General features: G+C 40.7%; 1 protein-coding gene across 1 annotated transcript in view; it reads right to left on the bottom strand.

The window, feature by feature from the left end:
• Window positions 1-22,185, bottom strand: part of SDK1 (sidekick cell adhesion molecule 1) — a 653,415-nt gene that overhangs the window by 630,778 nt on the left and 452 nt on the right. The window contains exon 2 of the mRNA XM_029220872.1: window positions 21,959-22,099. Coding sequence (XP_029076705.1) covers window positions 21,959-22,099 — 141 coding nt within the window. The remainder of the gene's footprint in view (window positions 1-21,958; window positions 22,100-22,185) is intronic.

Consider the following 22,185-nt stretch of genomic DNA (forward strand, 5'->3'; position numbering starts at 1 on the left):
AAAATTCTTAGTCATTATAATAGCCCAGACAGTAGGTGGAGTCCACATTCAGGCTGAGGCAGTAGAAAAACAGGGGATGTATATGAAATATTTCCATGTAGAAACAGTGGTATTATTTTTGTATATGGTGTGAGGAAACATTCCGATCTCATTCTTTTACATGTAGTTGTACAGTTTTCCCAGCACCACTTACTGAAGGGACTGTCTTTTCTCCAGTGTATAATCTTGCCTCCTCTGTCATAGTTTAATTGACCATAAGTGCGTGGATTTATTTCTGGGTTCTCTATTCTGTTCCATTGATCTACATGTTTTTGGTGCCAGTACCACACTGTTTTGATTACTGTAGCTTTGCAGTATAGTTTGATGTCAGGAAGCATGATACCAATACCTCCAGCTTTGCTGTTTTTCTCAAGACTGCTTTGGCTATTTGGGGTCTTCTATGGGTCCACATAAATTTTAGGATTGTTTGTTCTAGTTCTGTGAAAAATGTCATAGATATTTTATAGGGATTGCATTAAATCCGCAGATTGCTTTGGGTAGAGTAGATATTAATTCTTCCAATCCAAGAATATCTTTCCATTTCTTTGTATCATCTATAATTTCCTTCAATGTTTTATAGTTTTCAGAATATAGGTCTTTCACCTGCTTGGTTAAGTTTATCCCTAGGTATTTTATTCTTTTTTAATGCAATCTTAAATGGGATTGTTTTGTTTCCTGTGCTAGTTCATTATTAGTGTACATAAAAAGCAACAGATTTCTGTATATTAGTTTTGTATCCTGCAACTTTACCTAATTTATTAGTTCTAATAGCTTTTTGGTGGCAACTTTACGGTTTTTTTACATATAGTATGTCACCTTCAAAGAGCGACAATTTTCACTCTTCCCTTCCAATTTGGATGCCTTTTATTTCTTTTTCTTGTCTGATTGCTGTGGCTATGAATGCCAATATTATGTTAAACATAAGTGGCAAGAGTAGGCATCCTTGCCTTATTCCCGATTTTAGAGGGAAAATTTTCAGCACTGAAAATGTGAATGACGTTAGCTGTGGTTTTGTCCTAACTGGCCTTTATTATGTTGAGTTATGCTCCCTCAATACCAAATTCAATGAGAGTTTTTAATCTTAAATGGATGTTGAATTTTGTCAAAGGCTTTTCTGCATCTATCAAGATGATCATGTGATTTTTATCCTTTGTTTTGTTAATGTGGTGTATCACATTGATTGATTTGTGAATACTGAACCATCCTTCCAACTGTGGAATAAATCCCACTAGATCATGGTGTATGATCCTTTTTCTATATTGCTGAATCCTGTTTGCTAACATTTTGAGGATTTTTGCATCTATATTCAGATATATTGGCCTATAATTTTCTTTTTCATAGTGTCTGTGTCTGGTTTTGGTATCATGGTATGGTGGCCTCATAGGATTAATCTGCAAGTGTTCCAGCCTCTTCAATTTTTTGGTAGCTTGAGAAGGACAGATATTAGCTCTTCTTCATATGTTTGGTAGAATTCCCTTGTGAAGCTATCCAATCCTGGACTTCTGTTTGCTGGGAGGTTTTTTGAACTACAAATTCATTAATACTGCTAGTAATCAGTCTGTTCAGACTATTTCTTCCTGGTTCAGCCTTGTAAGGTTGTACGTGTCTGGAAATTTGTCCATTTCTTCTAGGTCGTCCAATTTGTTGCCATATAACTGCTCATAGTATTCTCTTACGATTTTTTGTATCTCTGTGGTATCAGTTGTTACTTCTCTTTCACTTTTATTTTGTTTATAGATAGGCAAAGCAAGGTCTGAGTAACATTTTTTAAAAGGAAGTCAGGAAAAGATGAAAAAAATGTGTTCAGTTATATATTTATTCCAAAACTACAAATGCTTGCTATATACAGGTCAGATATGGTGCTAGATAATGCCATGTCAACTCTGGCTTGAAGGATCACTGTATTTGAGGTTCTGGTGGGATGAATCAGACACAAAGCTCAGATCTGAGGCTGGAATGGGGAGATACAGATGAAGTCATTTGTTTAGGAATGACAGCTGACAAAGAGTAGATAAGGTGAAAAGGAAGAAAAAGCCAAAGATGAAACCCTGGGGAACATCTACACTTATGCAGTTAAGAAGGAAGGAGAGGAAACAGCATAAAACCTTATACATAAATTCACTCAAAATGCTCAGCTACAACTGATTCAGCATGATGTAAGTTCACAGTTCTGAAAGATACACTCTCCAGTCTCAAAGATTCTACATAAGACAATACGAATTTATGTGTACAATAACTACAATACTAGATGGATGGAACTTATGGGTACTATAGGGAAGTTGCCAAAAATGCTACGAAAGTTGGGGTACTATTCTAAATTGGGTAAATTAGGGAAGATTTCATCAAGGAGAATACATCTTAGTCGACCTTTCAAAGAGGGAAAGGAACAAAGAAAAGAAAGAATAATAAGGATTGGCAAAGATTTGGGAAAACTCACACATTGCTGGTGAGAATGTAAAATGGTTCAGCCACTCTGGAAAACAATTTGGCAAATATTCAAAAAGTTAAACATAGGATTATCACATGATCCAACAATTCCACTCCTAGAAATATACCCAAAAGAAATGAAAGTACTCAAACACATGTACATGCATTTTCATAGCTACATTATTCACAATAGCCAAAAGGTGGAAACAATGCAAATGTCCATCAATGGAAGAATGGATAAACAAGTTATGGCACATACATACAACAGATTACTATTTAGCCATAAAAAGAAATGGAGTACCCTGAAAACACTGTTAAGAGAAATAAGCCATATGTAAAAGTTATCATATTGTATGACTCCATTTACATGAAACACCCAGAATAGGTAAATGCATATAGATAGAATGCGGATTAATGGGGAGGGGACAGCTGGGGGGCCCGGGGGTTTGCTACTGCTAATGGGTATGGGTTTCCTTTGGGGGTGATGAAAATGTTTTGGAACTAGGTAGAGGTGGTGACTGCCCAATACTGTGAATGTACTAAATGCCACTGAATTGTTCACTTTTAAACGGTTAATTTTGTGTTATGTAAATTTTACCTCAATTTTAAAAATTACCTTTAAAAGAAAGAAGCTGATATGGTTTCCTGTGACAGGAGGAGGAGGCAAACAGGCTGGAGGGCAAGAGTATAAGCAAGACCTCTCTACACTCCTACACGGTTTGACCTTTGAATCCTGTAATATGCTCACAAAGTAGTCAAAAACAACTCCACATTCACTTTATTAAATCTAAGGTTTAAAAAATAACCTTTGTCACAACATGAAGAGTATTTCTTTGCATAAACTTCTTCAGATACCATAGATCTTCATAATACCTTTAAAAAAAGATGGTTTTGAGTTCTTCTTAACAACAGGTTCTGATATCCTCACCCGATCGATTCACATTCCTGGGCTGAGCCTCCAGAGCCAGGGGTAGCAGAACAGGCCAAAGCTCACTGCCTGCAGCCTAACCACCCAGGACCCCATCATTAGAACTGCACTGTAAGAAAGCTTACATGTGACAAAGAAATCAACACAAATTAAATGACCCAGGAAAATCAAAGATGATTTTCTAATTCATTTTGACTTTGATTTTGAGGCTTCTAAGCAATCTGTCAGAAAATTCTGTAGTATCATCTTTCTTCCGGATTTTGTTTTTTAAGATTTTTGAGTTTCATAAAAGATTTTTTATGTACAATAAATACTTAATAGTTTTCAAGAGCCTTCAGTAGACATGCTCTGATATATCTGAAAATTTTAGCACAGCAAGATATCCCTATACCCTATGTTACGTTAGCAAAAGTTACATTTCAGAAGAAAAATAGAGAAACTTCAAGAACTTTGTGATCTTCTCTGTCAAAGTCTATAGGCTACATTCAATTTTTATCAAGTACAAGGTTTAAAGTAAGACTGCTTAGGGCTTCCCTGGTGGCGCAGTGGTTGAGAGTCCGCCTGCCGATGCAGGAGACACGGGTTCGTGCCCCGGTCCGGGAAGATCCCACATGCCATGGAGCGGCTGGGCCCGTGAGCCATGGCCGCTGAGCCTGTGCGTCCGGAGCCTGTGCTCCGCAACAGGAGAGGCCACAGCAGTGAGAGGCCCGCGTACCGCAAAAAAAAGTAAGACTGCTTAGCCTTAGCTGATATTTTTAAGCCACACTGTTCTTTCAGTACCAAGGTACTAATTTTTCTAATTCCTGAGATCAAAATTATTTTAAACATATTCTGTCAAGTTCAATACTATATATAAAGTTTGGTCTTATTCTATAAGCAGCAAAAGATACATGAAAGGTCTTATTTCCTCTCTTAACAAAGATAAGTAGTTGAAGAAATTCTGTACCTCAAGAAGGACTTATTCTGGGATAGTTGTAATTATTATTTAAACAGAAATTGCTTAAAATATGTAAAATATTTGACAAAAATCTACAAAGACCATAGACTGGCACCACAGATTCGGTTAGATTTCTGATGACTTATTTGTAAAGAACAAAAATTAGTCAAAAGTCTTCCTCTATCTTTAGGGTGTTCATACACCAACTGAGACCCCCCCCCCAAAAAATCAATATTAAACAAGGCCAGTTTGGGACTTCCCTGGTGGTCCAGTGGTTAAGACTCCATGCTCGCAAGTAGGGGGCATAGTGTCGATCCCCGGTCGGGGAGCTAAGATCCCTCATGCCGCACCTCGTGGCCAAAAAAAAAAAAAAAAAACCAGTAAAACAAGGCCAGTTTTTTTAAAGAAGGAACTCTGACTCTGAATGCTTAGCAGCAACCTACAGAAACATGAGTTCTTATTCTGTATACCAAAAATACCTATTTTTGATTTTACTTGTAGCTTTCTCTATAGAGTCCAAGGTACTGCCTGTAAAGTAAGAAGGTGGGATAGGAGCAAACTTCCAACTGCAAAGGAGGGCACAGATGTCTGGAGCTAGAACGCCTAACTCTTCCAGTGTACACGTGCAACTATGAGGGGTGAGGAGGGAGAGAGGGGAAACTGTGTATGAAGCAGAACCTTCTGGCGCTTCTTAAGCCCACACCTCAGAACAGAATTGGGTAGCAGGGAAAATGAACCCGGAGGAACTGCCTCAAAAGGTAGAAGAGTTGTGGCTCTGCCACATCACACCCTCCACCACTTCTGAGCGAGGCTGAGGTGGGATTCATTTCCTCACTTTCTCAGGAAACGTTGGTGCAGAGTTGAGCCGTCATCTCTTTAAATGTTCAAACTTTCAGAAAAGTAAATGAAAAGAAAAAAGGACTTGTAAGAACGGGACATATCTAGACAAACGGAGGAAATCAGATTTTCAATATAAAGAAACAGTAACAAAAACGAACTCCTTGAACGGAACACCTCAAACGTACTCTCATGTGCCACATTTCTATATATTTCCTTCAGTGATTACAGTTCTACGGCAGAAAGGCTCAGCTGGCAATACACAGACCAAGGACATGCAGACCATCACCAGATACCTTGGGAGTAGGTAATAGATCCTCACTCGTCACCACGGCATATGATAGAAACTCAGTAGGGACGAAAACATTAAGGTGATCAAACAGTACACATATGTATCATCCAAGTACTGAAAACCTATCAAGGCCAAGAAGCCAGAAAACACAATCTTGAAGAGAGGATAAAAGAAACCTCGCAAATGTAAGCCAGCTTGCTTAGGCCACACCAGCCAGTAGGTATAGATGAAATCACACTGACATGAACCAATACCTTCAACTAGCCAGCTAAGCCCCCAGATGCTCTTCCAGACGCTCAACTCCCTGGAAAGGCCCTACACCAGAATTCCCGGGGGCACCAATCCTGAGTCCTCCAAGCATCACAGCTTGGCAGACCGCATCAAGTGAGACTCACACCTACCCTGTGGGAAAGGCTGGGGCTTCCCACAGCTAGACTGCTTGTACCCTCAGGAAGAACATTAAAACAGCTCAGTAAGACAGCTCATCTAGTTTACGCACACCAAATTTTTTTATTTTTTTTAAACACACCACACCCTGCGTACTATTCCCCATGAGGACCCACCACCTCTGACTTATCCTGACAGTTTTTAATGAACAATGTGTCACTGCACACCCCCCACCTATGCGCACACACGCCCCCTCATAATTAGCCCCGTGGACCAGCCTCCTAGGGCCGCTTCCAGACAGGCCCACAGCTGAAGTGCTCCTGTGGCATTTTGGGCCCACACTTAATTCTCTCTGCCAATTGCCATCTGTATCCAAATCTCATTTCTATCCCAGCTGAAATCCCAGCCACAAAAAGAATCATCCTGTCTAGTGAGTGACTTGACTAAATTTGATTGTCAATATTCAATTCATTCCAGAGTATCATCAACAGAAATATCCCTTCTCTGTTGAGGTTTATACTAAACCATAACTGATGGTACCCAATGCAATGGCAGGAGGATATGATCGGTCAGTAAAGTCATCAACAAGCCAAGAAACCTCAAAAGCAAAAGAATATTATTTATTGGGGAGAGGGTGAGGAAGGAAGAAGGAGAGACTATAAACAACAGACTGGAAGAAAAGGACAACCAAGGTAAATTATGAGGTCAAGAAACATGTAATGCCTTCTGTGTATTTTATTTTAGCTGAGGAAGGAGAAACACATCAGGGGTTCATTTGATCTGATAAATTCATGAACCTAATAGCAGCTATGATTTATTAAGCAAGACACTGTGCTAAACGCTTTACATACGTTATCTCTTCTAATCCTTACAAAAACCTTGTGAAGAGATATTAACTTTTCATTTTATAAATGAGCAACTGAAACAGACAGGTTCTGTAACTTGCCCAAGGTCACACAGCTTATAAACGGCAGAGCCAGGATTTGTACCCAGCTCTAAGACTCAAGACACCATCATGTTATAATGCCAATATACCACAGCCAATGGCTTAAAAGCACATTTTCTATGTACGTATTTAAAAACGAGATATATCTGTACTTGCCAATACAAAATGATATCTAAGATACATTGTTAAGTGAAAAAAGAACTATGCTGAGGCCAGTCTCCAAAGTATGTAACAGTAGGCTACCATCTGTATAAAGCTAAAGGATATACGTATATGGTTGCATTACACATATCACTGAAAGAATACTCAAAACAGCGAACAGTGATGACCTCAAGTAGAAAGGACCAGGGGAATGAGGATCAGGAAAGTAGATCCCTTTCATACATATACTTTGGTATGATACAACTTTTTAACCCACTCATGTATTTTTTCATAGAGAATAAGTGCTACATAATAAAATATAACTGTAGACTAAAATCCTGTCATGAAAGGATACCTTAAGCCTCCCCGCTTACCAAAACTAAATAAAATAAAGAGGCTTAAGAACCACAAAGCCACATCTATTTTAATAAAGCATCTTTTCTAGATGTTTCCACAAGGAAAGGGTACCTATTAACACTGCTCACATCCTAAATGTGGACCACACATGTTGCCACCCATAGAAAGAAATGCTGGTGAACATGGGAGGAGAGACTGCAGGTAAGAAACCTTGGTGAGGAAGGGAAGAACAACGGCCACTCAAAAACAGTAAGCCGAGAGAGACAGGAATAGGCAGAGGCAAGCCCACTCCTGACGAGCCCTGGGAAGCACAGCCAGAGAACGAAGCCAAGCCATAGAAATGGGCAAAGAAGACAAAGGCACATAAGCACCTTAAGCAAGGTAAGGGAAAGGCATTCTCACTTCCCAATCAGTCTGGAAAGTGGTAAGATGAAAATAACATCAAAACACGCAGAGACCAATCCCCTTTGTTGTAATTCAAAGAATAATACTCCCATTCAGAATCAATATATGTTTCTTTGCTTGTCTTGAAATATTTACTTTTGGAACTTCTACAATTTTTTATTATTTATAATACAGTTCAAAATTATTGGTAGTGCTTATTAAGCCCTCCCATTTTAAAAGGTTTGGATATCATTTGCTCGAAGAAAAAGCTAGTCTGGCTAGCTTAAGCAAAAGGGAGACATACTGGAAAACACACTTGAGGAAAAGCTGAACATCCACACTTCGGGATCAGCAAGAACCAGAGAAGCTCTGAGGCTGCAAGACTTGTAGAATTCCACGAAAACAAGTCAAGAGATGACATAGCAGAGAAATGGCTAATGGGGGCCCCTGCTGTGTACCAGGGTCATTCTCAGAAAATGGCACCTTTTGTACACTATTGCATTCATTCATACATAATACTCTCCTAATTTGCATTTACATTATAGTTAATATAAAGTTATTAATAATTCATAATTTATTTAAAACACAAATTTAAAATCACTAATTTTCATTTATAAACTACATGCTTCAAAATTTTTGTACATATCATTAAAACTTGAACTTATTAAATTTATTTGATATCAGAGCTTTTATTGGGAGAATGTGACACCAGAATCATAAAACAAAGGTTAAACAGCACTAACTAAAAATCGATGGTACAAATGTGTTCATCAACCCATCTTTCAAAGGAGTTTTTGTTCTTACAATGAGCCTGTATTTTAGATACTGCATGCCTTTTTCAAGTAGATGAACAAAATAAGGCCCAAAACAGTAATTTAAGTTTCCTCAAACAGAAAAAACACACCAAAATCTCAAGTCCCCATTATTGCAATCTCAGCCTGAACCACTAAACTACTTTAATACCATATTCCTCCTAAAATCCACTAATATCACATTATGGTAAATAACAATTGCTTTCACAATTTTTTAAAGTTATAAATGCTTGTTGTTTGAAACTTAGAACTTTCAGAAAAAAAGAAAAATTTCCCATAACACAGAGATAAGCACTTTAAGCAGGCTGGTCTACTCCTTCAACCATACTTGCTGCATATATTATAAAACAGTAATTTCTTATCCATTTCTGACTTAAAATTATATCCCCATTACTTTTTTAATCTATTACAGTTTTCAAAAGCAATCTAAGCCCATTACAGAAAATCAGAAATTAGAGAAAAGGAAAAAAAGTCACCAAGACACGGCTGCTATCAATATCCTGGTGCATCACCTCCCAGACCCTTTTCTATTGACCTATATATGGATGACCCTGTGTCAGAAACTTCCCACCACATGTGCTCATGTCACACACAATGGGCAGCACAGTGTAGGGACCAAGAGCAGGGACTCTGGAGTCAGCCAGCACTGCATTGAAAACCCAGCTGCACCACTTACTAAGTAGGTGACCTTAAACTCTCTGTACCACAATTTCCTCATCTATAAAATAGGGTTGTCACAAGATTATAAGATACTGCATAGAAAGACCCTAGCACAGTGCCTGATGCATGAAAAGCACTCAATAAAGACACACTATTACACTGTACAAACCATGCTATAACCTCATTTTTCACCTAGTATATTCTGAACAGCCTTCCATGTCAATTAGATCCACTTCTACAACATCTTTTTAATACCAGCATAGTGCAGTAGTTTTCTCATGTGCTACATCAGCCACTAGAAAAGATATCAGAAAAATTCAGATCCTCACCATTTTGGTCAGTGTCACCTGCTGCTAACTCTTACACACAGGGCAGAGACTCCAACCAAACCAACTTGTCCCCTAAACGGGGGGAATGGGAGTCAGAGCAGGTTAAGACTCCCAATGTTTCCTCAATAGCTGATTTGGGAGAAGTCACAGGGCAAATGGGGTTTGGCTGTTTGTGGGGTTTTTTTTTTTAAATGTTTTTTTATTGTCAATAGTATCTATGATGAAATTCAGTTTATTTGCCCAAGAAAGAGCAAGTTTTAATGCAAAGAACTGTAGTTTTTTAAAACCCTCTTAAGCTGTATTTTCAGATAATAAAATGCTAAACTGTAGATTTTAAATTGCTACAAAGTATCCATCTAAATAGAATCATACCACAACTTACATTTCACACTTTTGATCCCACAGAGAACAGTAAAATTAGAGATGCAGATGACTGTTGTCTAACTATACTACGGTGATACTAGATTTAAGTAATTTTCAAAGTCCAGGAGTTGGTCAAAAACAACTAGCCAATCATATCAAGTTGACACAAACAGCAAACGTCTACATTCTCATCTGCCATTTATTCTTATCCGTTGAACTTTTTCGTATCTTAACCACTGTCCTCCCTCAATAGGTATGCTTTCCCTCAAATGTTGTTAAACGTAGTTTACCCTTGTGCACTGAATCTCTGATAGCTAAGATCCAAGTCCTATTTTTCCACAGGTAAGACCCCAATTCGGAATGTAAAGGAGGTCATTTTGGAATATGTTGGCTAAACATGAAGGTCTTGATATTTGGTTCTATCTGGCAAGAATCTTGTTATTATCTAGACAATGAATTCCTCACTCCTATTGCTCAGTTTCTTTTACCTGAATCCTTCATCTTTGCGATCCCAAGTGCTAAGCCAAATCCCCAGACGCTAACGTGGCCCGCCTACTTGTAGCCCTACTAGGATTCTGTTTAAGCTGATCTCCTAGGTTCTGAACCCTGTCTGCACTTCACTATTTGTATTTCACTCCTTCCTTCGACTTTCAATTTCTTTCGTCTTGAAATACATCTTTTAGTAGTTCCTTCAGCAAAAGTCTACAAGTGATCAACTTTGTCTTTATCAACAAAGCTTTCATTTCACTTCTACTCTTGAATATTACTTCATATGGATACAGAATGCCAGGCTGATGTTTGTTTCTCCCCCAAAACATTTAAGATATTATTCTATCATCTTCTGCTACCAAGACGTCTTCCAGATATTTAGACAATGACTTTCTTCGGGTTGCTTCTGTCTTGTTTCCAATGTTTCATGTACCATGTGTCTAGGTGTGGATTTGTTTTTATTTATCCTGCTTGGGTTCACTGTGCTTCTTGGACCTAAAAACTCAAGCCTTGCGTTTATGATGGAAAACTGTCAACAATTATATCTTTGGAGAGTAACTCTCCCACTCTATTTCCTCTTTCAGGAAGCTCACAGAAATCGGTAATGGTGAACTTTCTCATACTAAAGTGGGTCTTATCCACTCATTTTCCACCTCTATCTCTCAGTACTGAATTACAAGCAATTTCCTCGGAACTCCTCAAAGGTCAATAGTTTTCTCTTCATTTATATCCACTCAGCTGTTTAACCTGTCTGTTGAGTTTACTTGAGGTTTCTAGAAATTCTATTTGGTTCCTTTCCAAATCCATGTGTTTTTACAACCTGTGGTGTTTTTTCATTGCAGTCTTTCCCCTTTTATCTCTAGTAATTTTAACCAAATGACTTCTGTCCTATGTCCCAGGAGCACCTTTCTCCTATTTACAACATCTGCCAAAGCTCCTCCATAGTGATTCATTTCCTCATGTGGCTGCAATGTTTTATTGCAAGTTCACCCTTAGCGTGAGCTGTTTCTTCTATTAGAGTCCCCAGACTCATCTGCTCTGCAGGACAGTTGTACACTTACGTCTGAGGGCTCCACTGGCTCCCATAGTTCTGGACCAGATTTTATGCTAATTTCTTAGCTTGAGGGTTAGTTGCACTGTAAGAAGTGTAAAGTTTTAACCTACCACCAGTGTGAGGTACAGCTTTTCTCTTTTCTTATTCCTAATTATGCACAGTCCCAGGAGGATAGCACGTTTCTTTGCACTCCCTCAGACCAGTGGGCAAGGCTTTTCTAGTCTTCTTTTCACAGATGGGACAGCTTCAAAATTTTGTACAGGAGGACACCAACTCCACCTTCCTTCTTTACACAGACCTAAGACCACATCTCCTGTTTCTTCATGAGACCCTCAGGTCCATGCCCTTGGGGCCTATACTCAGATCTGAAACCACCACAGGCCTTGAGTTCCAATTACAGCCTCGCTTTGAATTCTCTTTTCACCTGTGGCACCTGGGATTTCCTGGTTTATCAGGCTCAGGAATGCTTTTGCTTTCCCTTGTTCTATTTTGTCCACAGTTTCGATGCGTCTGCAGCAGGGTGGGAGTGGAAGTCCTCTCTTAAGGGTTCTGGCAGCAGTGTCACTAGAAGGCTCCAGGAGTTGCAGAATAGGAAACTGTGAAATGATCACTTCAGAGAATCGTGATGATTACTCACAATTTTGCCAGATGACAACAGCCCATATTTTTTTTCAGCCTCGAGAACAGTTTTTAAATTGTTTTTAAAATAGTCCCAAGGTATTTCAAGATCATTTTGTCACTACACACTTCAAATGCCTTCACAGTTCTTTTCTTGAGAATTTTAACAGTATGAGAAAAACGCCCGTTGACTCCATTTTCTCACTGACCATTCATTCTCTAATGAGCTTCAATCTGCTTTATAGTCCTACAACTCTAGTGAAATTATACTAAAAAGGATCAACATTTACCACCTTATCAACAAACCCAATGGCCTTTCCTTGGTCCTCATATCAAATTCACTCGCATCAATCCAGTGTCTTCCTCCTTCAATTTATCCAGTAAGTCACTGCCACATTAACATGACTACACATCAACTGTTCACACTCCCCCTTCTGGCCTAGTGGCTTATTAATACCTAGTACTACGGGAAAAGACAAAATGAATGAGGCACGATTCCTGTTCACAGAAGTGTAAACAACGATACCACCACCTAACACTTACTAGCTACATACTGTGTACTTGGTAAGGTGCTACATACCTTATCTGTGATCGTATGAACTGATCCTCAGAATAGCTATATGAAGTAGGTACAATTACTAAGAAGGTAAAATTGTACAATTATACTTCAGGGATGAGAAATAATGCCTGAAGAAGATTAAGTAGCCCACCCAAGGAAGCACAGCTAGCTTTTGTGAATCAGTTTTATTTTATGCCAAGCCCATCCTCTTAAACATGCTATACTATCTCCACAAGTATTTATACCAAAAGCCCAGATTGCAAAACCCATATACCCAAACATCTTCTTGACAGGTCTCTCTGGATGTCTCAAAGGTACCTCACATTAATACATTCAAAACCAAAATCATGATCTTGCTGCCCAAACTGAGGTGGTCTGACCTCAGTGAATGACTCCCCTAATCAACCAGTCATGCAAGTCAGAAGCCTGGATACCACCCATGACATATTCTCAATCACCCTCCATATCGAACCTACTGCCAAGTCCTGTCCATCTTTTCCCCTGTCTCTCTCCCTACCCATCCGCCCTCCTCTCTCCACCTCCAACCCTACCACCCTGGCTCAAGCTACTACTTTCTCTCAACAGATGACACAGTTTAACTTGTCTACAGTCATTCTGGCTTCTCCCATCCCCTTCTCGATTTTGCAATCAAAGTGCTCTTTTCTTCTCAAGATAATGCTTTTAAAATGCAAACCTGGGCTTCCCTGGTGGCGCAGTGGTTGAGAATCTGCCTGCTAATGCAGGGGACACAGGTTCGAGCCCTGGGATCTGGGAGGATCCCACATGCCACGGAGCAACTAGGCCCGTGAGTCACAACTACTGAGCCTGCGCGTCTGCAGCCCGTGCTCCGCAACAAGAGGCGGCAACAGTGAGAGGCCCGCGCACCACGATGAAGAGTGGCCCCCGCTTGCCACAACTAGAGAAAGCCCTCGCACAGAAACGAAGACCCAACACAGCAAAAATAAATTAATAAACTCCTACCCCCAACATCTCAAAAAATTTTTTTTAAAATGCAAACCTGACCATTTCACAAATTTCACAACCAAAGCTTTAAGTCAATCTTTATTTCAGGATCTGAAGCAATAGGAATGTAAAGGCTGGCAATAGCCCCATTTTAGTCACAAAGAGAAAGGCAATTTCAGTGAGAGTCAAGAAGGACCCCAACACAGGAACAGAAGCAGAGATGATGACAAAGAGGACAGCACCTGAGAGGTTTCAAATACTTGGCTCTAGTTACCCCTGAGATGGAGCTGAATCCTACATCTGCCAAGTTTCAAAGTATTCTTCTTGTTACACTGATACCCCAAGATGCCTCCAATAAAAATTTTTTTTTTAAAAAAACGTTATTCAGACTAAGTTTCTAGTTTGCAACCAAGAGAGTCTTAGCAAAGGGGGAGAAAATAAAACCCTTAGAAGAGCCAAGAAGACACACTTAGAAAAAGGGGACATACCTACACAGCAAAAATAAAACAAATTCCACATAAAGTAAAAATACCTTTGGCCAGAAAATACATAAATATGTTCAATGTTTGTAAACTCATGTATCTCCTCCTTTTAAAGGTGTTCCATAAAATGCTGGAGGGTAAGAGCCATGTTTTATGTTCTGCAAATCATCACAGCTTACTGTAGAGCTAAATGCTGAATTAAAAATTAGTAGTAAAAACATGACTGTACGATAACATAAATCATAAAGTTGCATCCTTGGAAACCCACTCCCTCTGGGAACAGTTTATACATGCACTCATGTAAATAAAATGTCTTTTTCTAGTAATACTTTACCACTACTCTATTTCCTGGTTGTGATTTCCATTGTAAGGTATTACAAACTCACCTTGCTCATAGACAAGAATTTTATATATTGCATGAAGGGCTGAAAAGCAGTGTACCATGGAAGGGGAAAAAAAATAGCTATGGAAACTAGAGATTACATCCTATCTAAATACTTTTTCTGTTGCCATCTGGTGGTTCATGTATTAAAACAACACTGACACTCATTGTGCAGAAGGGCTCAGTCCACAAAATTAAAACCTCCTATTCTTTTTGCATCACATTTAACACCTAGTGGGAAGGCAAGAAAGGAGACCTTCACTTTGAAAATAGTCCCTCTTTCACAAGACCATAAATACACACACAAAATTAAGGATCACACTAAAGAGAAAAACCCAGACACCTGTGGATATAACCATCCTTATCTACATATGAATAGGTTATACCTATGTGATATAAGCTATGATATACCTCCTTACCCCAAATCTAACTTCTTCCTTACTAGCCTGCTTGGTTTGGTAAAATTCTTAATAAAGGCAACTAACGGCACTCTGAGAAGCCATACTCCTCTTCCAGTTGCCATAGTCATTCTTTAGTTCCCTCCCTGTGCTCTTTTTCTTGGAGAGATCATTCATCTTCATAAAAATCAAGCTTACATATTTGAGAGCTTCCAAAACTCTCACAATAAAGAATCATGTCTAGAATACAGAGCATAGTTCTGAAAGGGAGAAAAGGCAACAAAACATTGCACCAAAGGCTAAATTTATCTATGTAATAATATGGGCCCAGGAGTCCAATTCTCTAAAGTCCACATCTCCAAAGTTAAACACACACATGCGCACACACACACCAAACCCAAAAACACTGCAGAAACTACAGTCTTAGCTCATGTTCAACAAGCTAATCTGCAAAGATCAGTAAATTAATAGATTTACCTGGCTGACATATTTGTTATCAAGAAATTGGATCACTTAATTGATAGCTGCTATCTTCACTAGACATTGTCTGTGTATCAACAGAGTGCCAGCTAAGCCTGTTAAAGTGTAGTTATTTTGTTAATTCTGAGGACCTTCTGATTTACTGAAAGTCCCTAATGAAGACAATTAACCAACATAACATTAGGTTGCGTCCAGAAACATCAAGAGAACACCACCTACTAATCTCTTCGATTACTGACGGTCACTGTCCTGTAAACATAAACATTCTCATATCACTATTTCATATCTTCTAAAATTTCTCACTGCATTAAGTACCTCCTAGATTTCAATTAGCCTTGCCCTTTCCCTTCCAGCCATTTAAATAAATAAGCATCTTGCATTTTAAAGAAATTTATTTCCCCAAACTTCAGGCTTACACTGATAAATTACGGCAATAATTCATTTTACAGAACCTAACATTTTGAGCATGAACCACTTTCAAGCTAGAGTAAATATATCATGTGTAAGATGGCAGCCCCTAAGGAGAAATGTTATACTGCATCTTCATTGTTTTTGACATTGTAAATATCACGGTAAAGGTAAAATGAAGAGAATCAGGTTCTAAGAACCAAGACATATGGAGTTATCGAATCACCAGACAGAAGACACAGAGAGTCTGGTGAAGGGCAGAAGGATACGACAAAATACAGATCAAAGAATCAGAGCAGAACGATTTTGAAGATCTAGTCTAACCTCCAACTTTTACAGTTGAGAAAAATCAGCTCAGAAGCTAACAGACCTGCTTATATTGCAAGTTAGTTACAGAATAAAATGGAAACCAGGTCTAGTAACACTTATCCCAATGCCTCTTCCATTCACCTCATCCCTGTTTCTAGAAAAGCTTTGTAAACATTCTCATTCCCACAACACCTACAGGAGACCCTGGGGAAGGGACGCCTGGAGCCAGGCTAAGGCAGTGAGTCTCTGGCTTTAGAAGCTGCCTGCCGGAAGCCATACCACCTAAATACTAGAAGAGCAAACAGAGAAACAAGAGTTTCCTGAAGCAGTGCTCCCCTACATTTTTAATTTTTGTATTTGGATATGGTAAGAATAGTGTTAAAATAATGAAGCTGTGAGACTAATAATAATGTATTTCTCCAGAACAGGTCTCAGGTATGGGATCAATAACTGGCAGGTAGGTATCTATCAAACTATGACAGACTTCTGTAGTTCAGGGAATCATTAAAAAACATAAGACTAATTTCTATGCATTACTACAAAAGGATGACATGAGGTGCCATCACCGTAGTCCCAAATGGCGAAATATCTTCTCTCTCGGGATCATAGGTACAAATATTTATAATCTGTTTTATTAAAAGAGATTTACAAATTGAGGAGAAATTTTAAGAAAATGCCTTATAGAACTGATGAAGTCAAATTACTAATTAGAATGAAAGAGACTCTACACGTATTAAAATGCTCAGTTACATTAGGTAAACACGTATCATCGCTTACTGTATTAACCAGATCATAAAACTTACATCGACACCTTTACTTTTTTTTTTTTTTTAAGATAATTCTACTTTAACTCCTCTTTATACTATACCTTTCACCCTGATTTTCATTCCCCACCCTCAGTTTTACTCAACTTTCATTGATTTGGACTTAAATGCTGTACTCTTAAAACTGCTTTTTTTTACTTCTTACAGAAATTTAAGTCATGACCTAGGCAAAATCCAGCTTCTGAGTTTTCACACTGTGTCTGTTCCATCCCCTAGATTTGGTCAGCAGACATTATGGTCTCCGACCTCAGGGACACCTGGAGGAAGGCCCTGAGTCTCCCAACAAAAACAATACAAGGACTCTAGGGGCTTCCCTGGTGGCGCAGTGGTCGAGAGCCCGCCTGCCGATGCAGGGGACACGGGTTCGTGCTCCGGTCCAGGAAGATCCCACAAGCCGCGGAGCGGCTGGGCCTGTGAGCCATGGCCGCTGAGCCTGCGCGTCCGGAGCCTGTGCTCCGCAACGGGAGAGGCCACAACAGCGAGAGGCCTGCGTACCGCAAAAAAAGAAGAAAAAAAAAAAAAACAATACAAGGACTCTTAAGAAAGGATAGACTATAAAGGCAACTGGGAGGTAGAATTTAACTACGATATCTTGTTTGATTCCACTCCATCACCTGCTTAACTTTTCAGAGTGACTTTGTTTTACTCCAATATTTGACGACAAAGGAAACTTCCTGGCTAGATATAATCCCAATATATAGCTAAACTTAACTCTCGTTAGATAAAATGCATGTTAACAAAAGGTCAGTACCTTATGAACCCCACCTCTCTATTTCCATTTAAAGGACTTATGCATGTACTTGAGTGAGGATAAAAGAACTTTCCAAGTGCTCTTCTAAGAAGTGGTTAGTATGCTCCTAGTGGTCAATTCTGGGGAGTTCAACTCTGCCAAATGACTGCCACAACCCCATTCTAAGTTGCAATTTGACATTTACATTACGAGAAAAAAAAATTCTTCAAAAAGAAAAACCAAACTGGCAAGTCCTTTTCTTATGGGAGAGGGATAGTTATATGCAGGGCGCTATGCATATTCTTCTGTATTTTCCAAATTGTTTAACCTAATTTTTATTGTTTTACGGTAACAGTAAATTAGGTGACCCGAACCTTGAGGCCATGTAACTCAATACAGCATTTGGAAAACAACAGCCGCCATCTTCCCTCTGGTACTGATCAGATTGCTCTCCCTCCCCACATAAAGCCACAGGCTGCATGGGAGACACTCCAACCCACTGGTGATGAGCATCAACTGTGGATTAGGTAGCCTGCTTTCCAATCTGCTTCCACTAGTCCTGAGGCCTCAAGCAAATCAGTTAACAGTTCAGTACCTCAGTTTCCTCACAGACAAAATGCTACTTGCCTCTCAGGGGTTGTTGTGACGAGTAAATGAGCCTACCTGTAACGCACTTAGTGCGTGGCACATAATAAGGGCTCAGTAAAGGTGAGGTACAGGTGGCCATACGTAAGACTGCAGAGAGGGTGATAATCGCTTACTGTCAGATTTACAAGACTGTTACCAACCAAGTGGCCAGTTGCCATCTGTTAAACATGGAGTGGTCTAATAAAATTTAATCAGCAAGTACCTGAACACTTACTAAGTGTAGTACTCTCTATGAAGACTCTCTAGTGAAGCTGCCAGCCTGGAGCTCAAGTTCCACTTGAAACTCAAATTACAAAGATGTGAGGAGAAGGGGGTCTAGGGGTAAGAGGAACAGGGGAAACAAACCACTTCAGGGAGAATGGGAAGCAACAAGGGCCCAAAAGGAAGCTAGATTTGTACCGAACCCAATTAGCACTGTTTTGAGATTTCTCCAGCAAACCAGTGGCAGAGAAACCTAATTAGTAGACCTTACTCAAGGCTGAGATCGGCCCAAGAAGAGGGATCCAGGTAGGAGTCCAGGTCACAGCAAGTCAGGCTAAGGATGACAGAGAATTGGGTGAGATTATGGGATTGGCCAACAAGGAAAAAACTGTAATACGAAGATACGAGAATCACGTGTGGAGTTTTCAAATGCACAAATTCTCCCTCCAAAGACCTCCAGGTTGGAGGTAGAGCCCAGATGAGTGTATTTTTAAATTGCACTGGCGATGCTGATGCAAACCCCAGACTAGCACAAAGCAGGAGCTCAACAATGTCAGTAGGAATAAATAGAAGGAGCGACTGAAAAGCTAATTAAGTCTGGAAGAAATTTCAAAGTTTGAGATCATGAACATGGAACAAGTGAAAATCAGCTCAAAGTGCAGACAGCTCACTGGAATTGGGGGGGGGGGGGAGGTACACACACTATAGAACCACAAGACCAGCCAGAAACAAGGTTAAAAGAAAAATCAAGTCATGTGACCTTCCGTAAAAAGGATTACAGCAATGGTTCTCAAACTTGGCTGAACACTGGAACCACCTGAGGAGTTTTTAAATCTCCTGATGCCCAGGTCAAACCGCAAGTCAATTAAAACAAATTCTGGGAATGAGATCCAAGCTTTGCTATTGTTTAGAGCTCCCAGGTGATTCGAATGTGCAAATATGTTTGAGAAACACTGGGAAAGAGAGGGCCCAGGAAATGCGCAGGTGAAGGGAATGAGGAAAATCCAGGCAATCCGAGCTGGTAGTTCTCCAACTCTAGTGTGTATCAGAATCACCTGGAAGCAAGCTGATTTCTTTCACGTGGCTCACTGAAGAACAAAGGGACCTGGCCCTCCACAGGTGCCCCCAATTCCCCAGGTAATTCTGATACACACCGAAGTTGGAGAACCACGGTTCCAAGTGGCTAGAAATAACTCCAAAGGAGAAACTAAGAACTATGAACCACCCCAAGCAGTAACTGAGAGCGTTCCTACCCCTCTGCACCTGATGAATACAACCTTAACATGAGGCTGTACTGAACATTACCAGAATCAATACACCTGTAAAGGTCCAGCAGTAAAGCTAAGGCACCACAGGTCCCACACACATGACACTTGCAACCCTGCCATCCTCCGCCTCAAAAGGCACCTTCTATAACACTCACGTCTGGCTCCTAGTGGACAACATACCGAAAGCATGCATTGCCACCTGCCTTTCACAATTAGAAAGCAATCTAGAAAAGTTACAAACACACTCATAAGCAGAGTATATAATTCAAATTCCTATTACCAGGTAGAAAGAAACCCCAGGACTATTAAAGTTACATTGGGAAGACGTGAAACTGTTTCACATAATGGTCAATCACGCACTCTGCTTATAACTGGGGCTATGTAAATCTATGTAACTTTTACTGGTTAATATTGCACTTATTTTCTCCCAAGATATCATGACCAAGCCTCGCCACATGAAACGCCATTAGAAGGAAACACTTAAAGAGAAATTAGGAATTGCTTCACTTAGCTACATAGTAATATGGTACTTATGACCCCTTCCAACCAAGTGGGAGGTATTCCATTTAGAACGTTACATTTTATCTAATAAGATTCAAGAGAATACTTCCCTATGCATTATGACCAACTCATCATCCCGTCAGAAATCTCTATAGCAGCACCAGAATTTTCATTTTCAAGATACATGAGCTTTTGTCAAATAATGACATCTCCCCTGTAATATGAATTTTCAATATAATATAAAAAATGATGGATATATTATGCATTTCACAGAGCACAGAGAACAGAAACCTGTCAATGAATTTAGAACTTGTTACAACCTATTTGAAATTTTACACTAAAAGATCTGTTCACTCTGTAAACCATGTAAAACAGGTACCCATGCTTTATACTGGTAACAAGGAATAAAATACTCCTGCCTAACAAAGTTTGTTGCCTTAGTACTTTTTTAAAATTAATTTTCATTAACACTACAATTGTAAAAAGCAACAAGCCGGACAGCCTTCAAGCTGATAAAAAGTTGAAATCTGCATAATATACTTCAAAACAAAGCCAGATTTTTTTCCCCACCATTTGAATTTGTGCACTAATCTTTAGATGTATAAATGTACAGGGCTTATTGCAAAGTGCAAGTCACTGTTTTAGGAAAAAAAACAGGAAAACTTAATAAACACCCTTTTCTATCTTAAAGGTCATCCCTATGTGATTCAGATTTCTTCACTTGAACCTGGCTTCTCTGGCAATCTACAGATCCCATTTTACAAAACGACTTAATGCTTTTCTACCAAAGTCTGTCATTAAGCAAAAATGCACAAATAAGCGAAACGAAAATTTTCCAAGTAATGGAGGAGAGTTAAATTAACCAGAAACACGGCAATTTGTTTCCATGTAGCAAAACATGAAAGCGGGCACTTCGGGAGAGGGCGGGGAGGACCTCAGTGCACATCCATTAGGTTAACACTAACAAAAGGATGAGTTAACTGTTAAACTATCGATGACAGTTTTGAGCTCAGACCTTTAAGATGTGATTCCACTTAAATCATTATCCGTCGCTGCACACACGTCACCTTCCCTGGACCCTGAACACGGGTAATTTAAGTTTAGGGCTCCCATCTGCCGTCCACCTGTCTCCTTCCATATCCCACGACACTAAATACCACCAAAGCCAATTCCCCTGAAGCTGCCCACGCAGGTACACGCATCTTAAAAGACCACACCAAAAGGACGCGTGGAGCTAGCTAGCTACTTCCACCTTTTCGCCGCTTGCTTTCACCTTTATTCTTTCCAGACAAGCAAACTTCAGCGAGGAAGTATGCTCAGAGGCAGGGGGTACGTACCGGGTCGTTGAAAGAACCCAGATTTCGGGGACAGCTCGGCTCGGGAGAGATGCCACCTCCCTTTTCAAACAGCCATTTGGCACCGGCAGAGGGGCAGCACCCACTCAGAGACCAGCACCGACGCAACAGAAACCACAGGGGGCGGAGGGCAAAGCCTAGGGGAGAGGCCGCGGGCACCCAAAGTTCTGCTCTAGCAACGGCCGGGCTCCCCCTGGGGTCAGGCACCGGACCGGAGAGACGCGGGGTCTGGGACACCGGCTCCAGGTGCCCGGCACCTGGAACCCGACGAGAGTCAGCCACTGAGCCCGCAGAGGAGCGGCGGGCTCCCAACTCGGAGGCTCGGCGCCCGGCTCCACTCAGGTCCCGCGAGCGGCACTCGGGCGCGCCTCCCCGCGTCCGCCCCGCTCCCCGGCCCGTGTCCGCCAGGCTCCCGGCCCCGGTCCGCCCCGCTCCCCGGCCCGCACCTACCTTGAGCCAGCGCCCGGAGCAAGTGCAGCTGCAGCACCGCGAGCGCCCACCACCCGCGCCGCCGGCCCGTGCTCAACTTTGTCGCTGGCCTCCCGGCGCGCTGCCCCTCGTCCTCGCCGGGGCTCCCGGGCGCCGAGCGGGCTCCCCGGGACCGCCGCCACCGCCGCTCGGGGCCAGGCAGGGACCCCCGCGGCCGCCCCGAGCCCGCCGCGCCGCCGCCGGCCGCC

The sequence above is a fragment of the Monodon monoceros genome, unplaced genomic scaffold, assembly GCF_005190385.1.
Source record: "Monodon monoceros isolate NGI ecotype Baffin Bay Population unplaced genomic scaffold, NGI_Narwhal_1 Super_Scaffold_13, whole genome shotgun sequence".
Lineage (NCBI taxonomy): Eukaryota > Metazoa > Chordata > Mammalia > Artiodactyla > Monodontidae > Monodon > Monodon monoceros.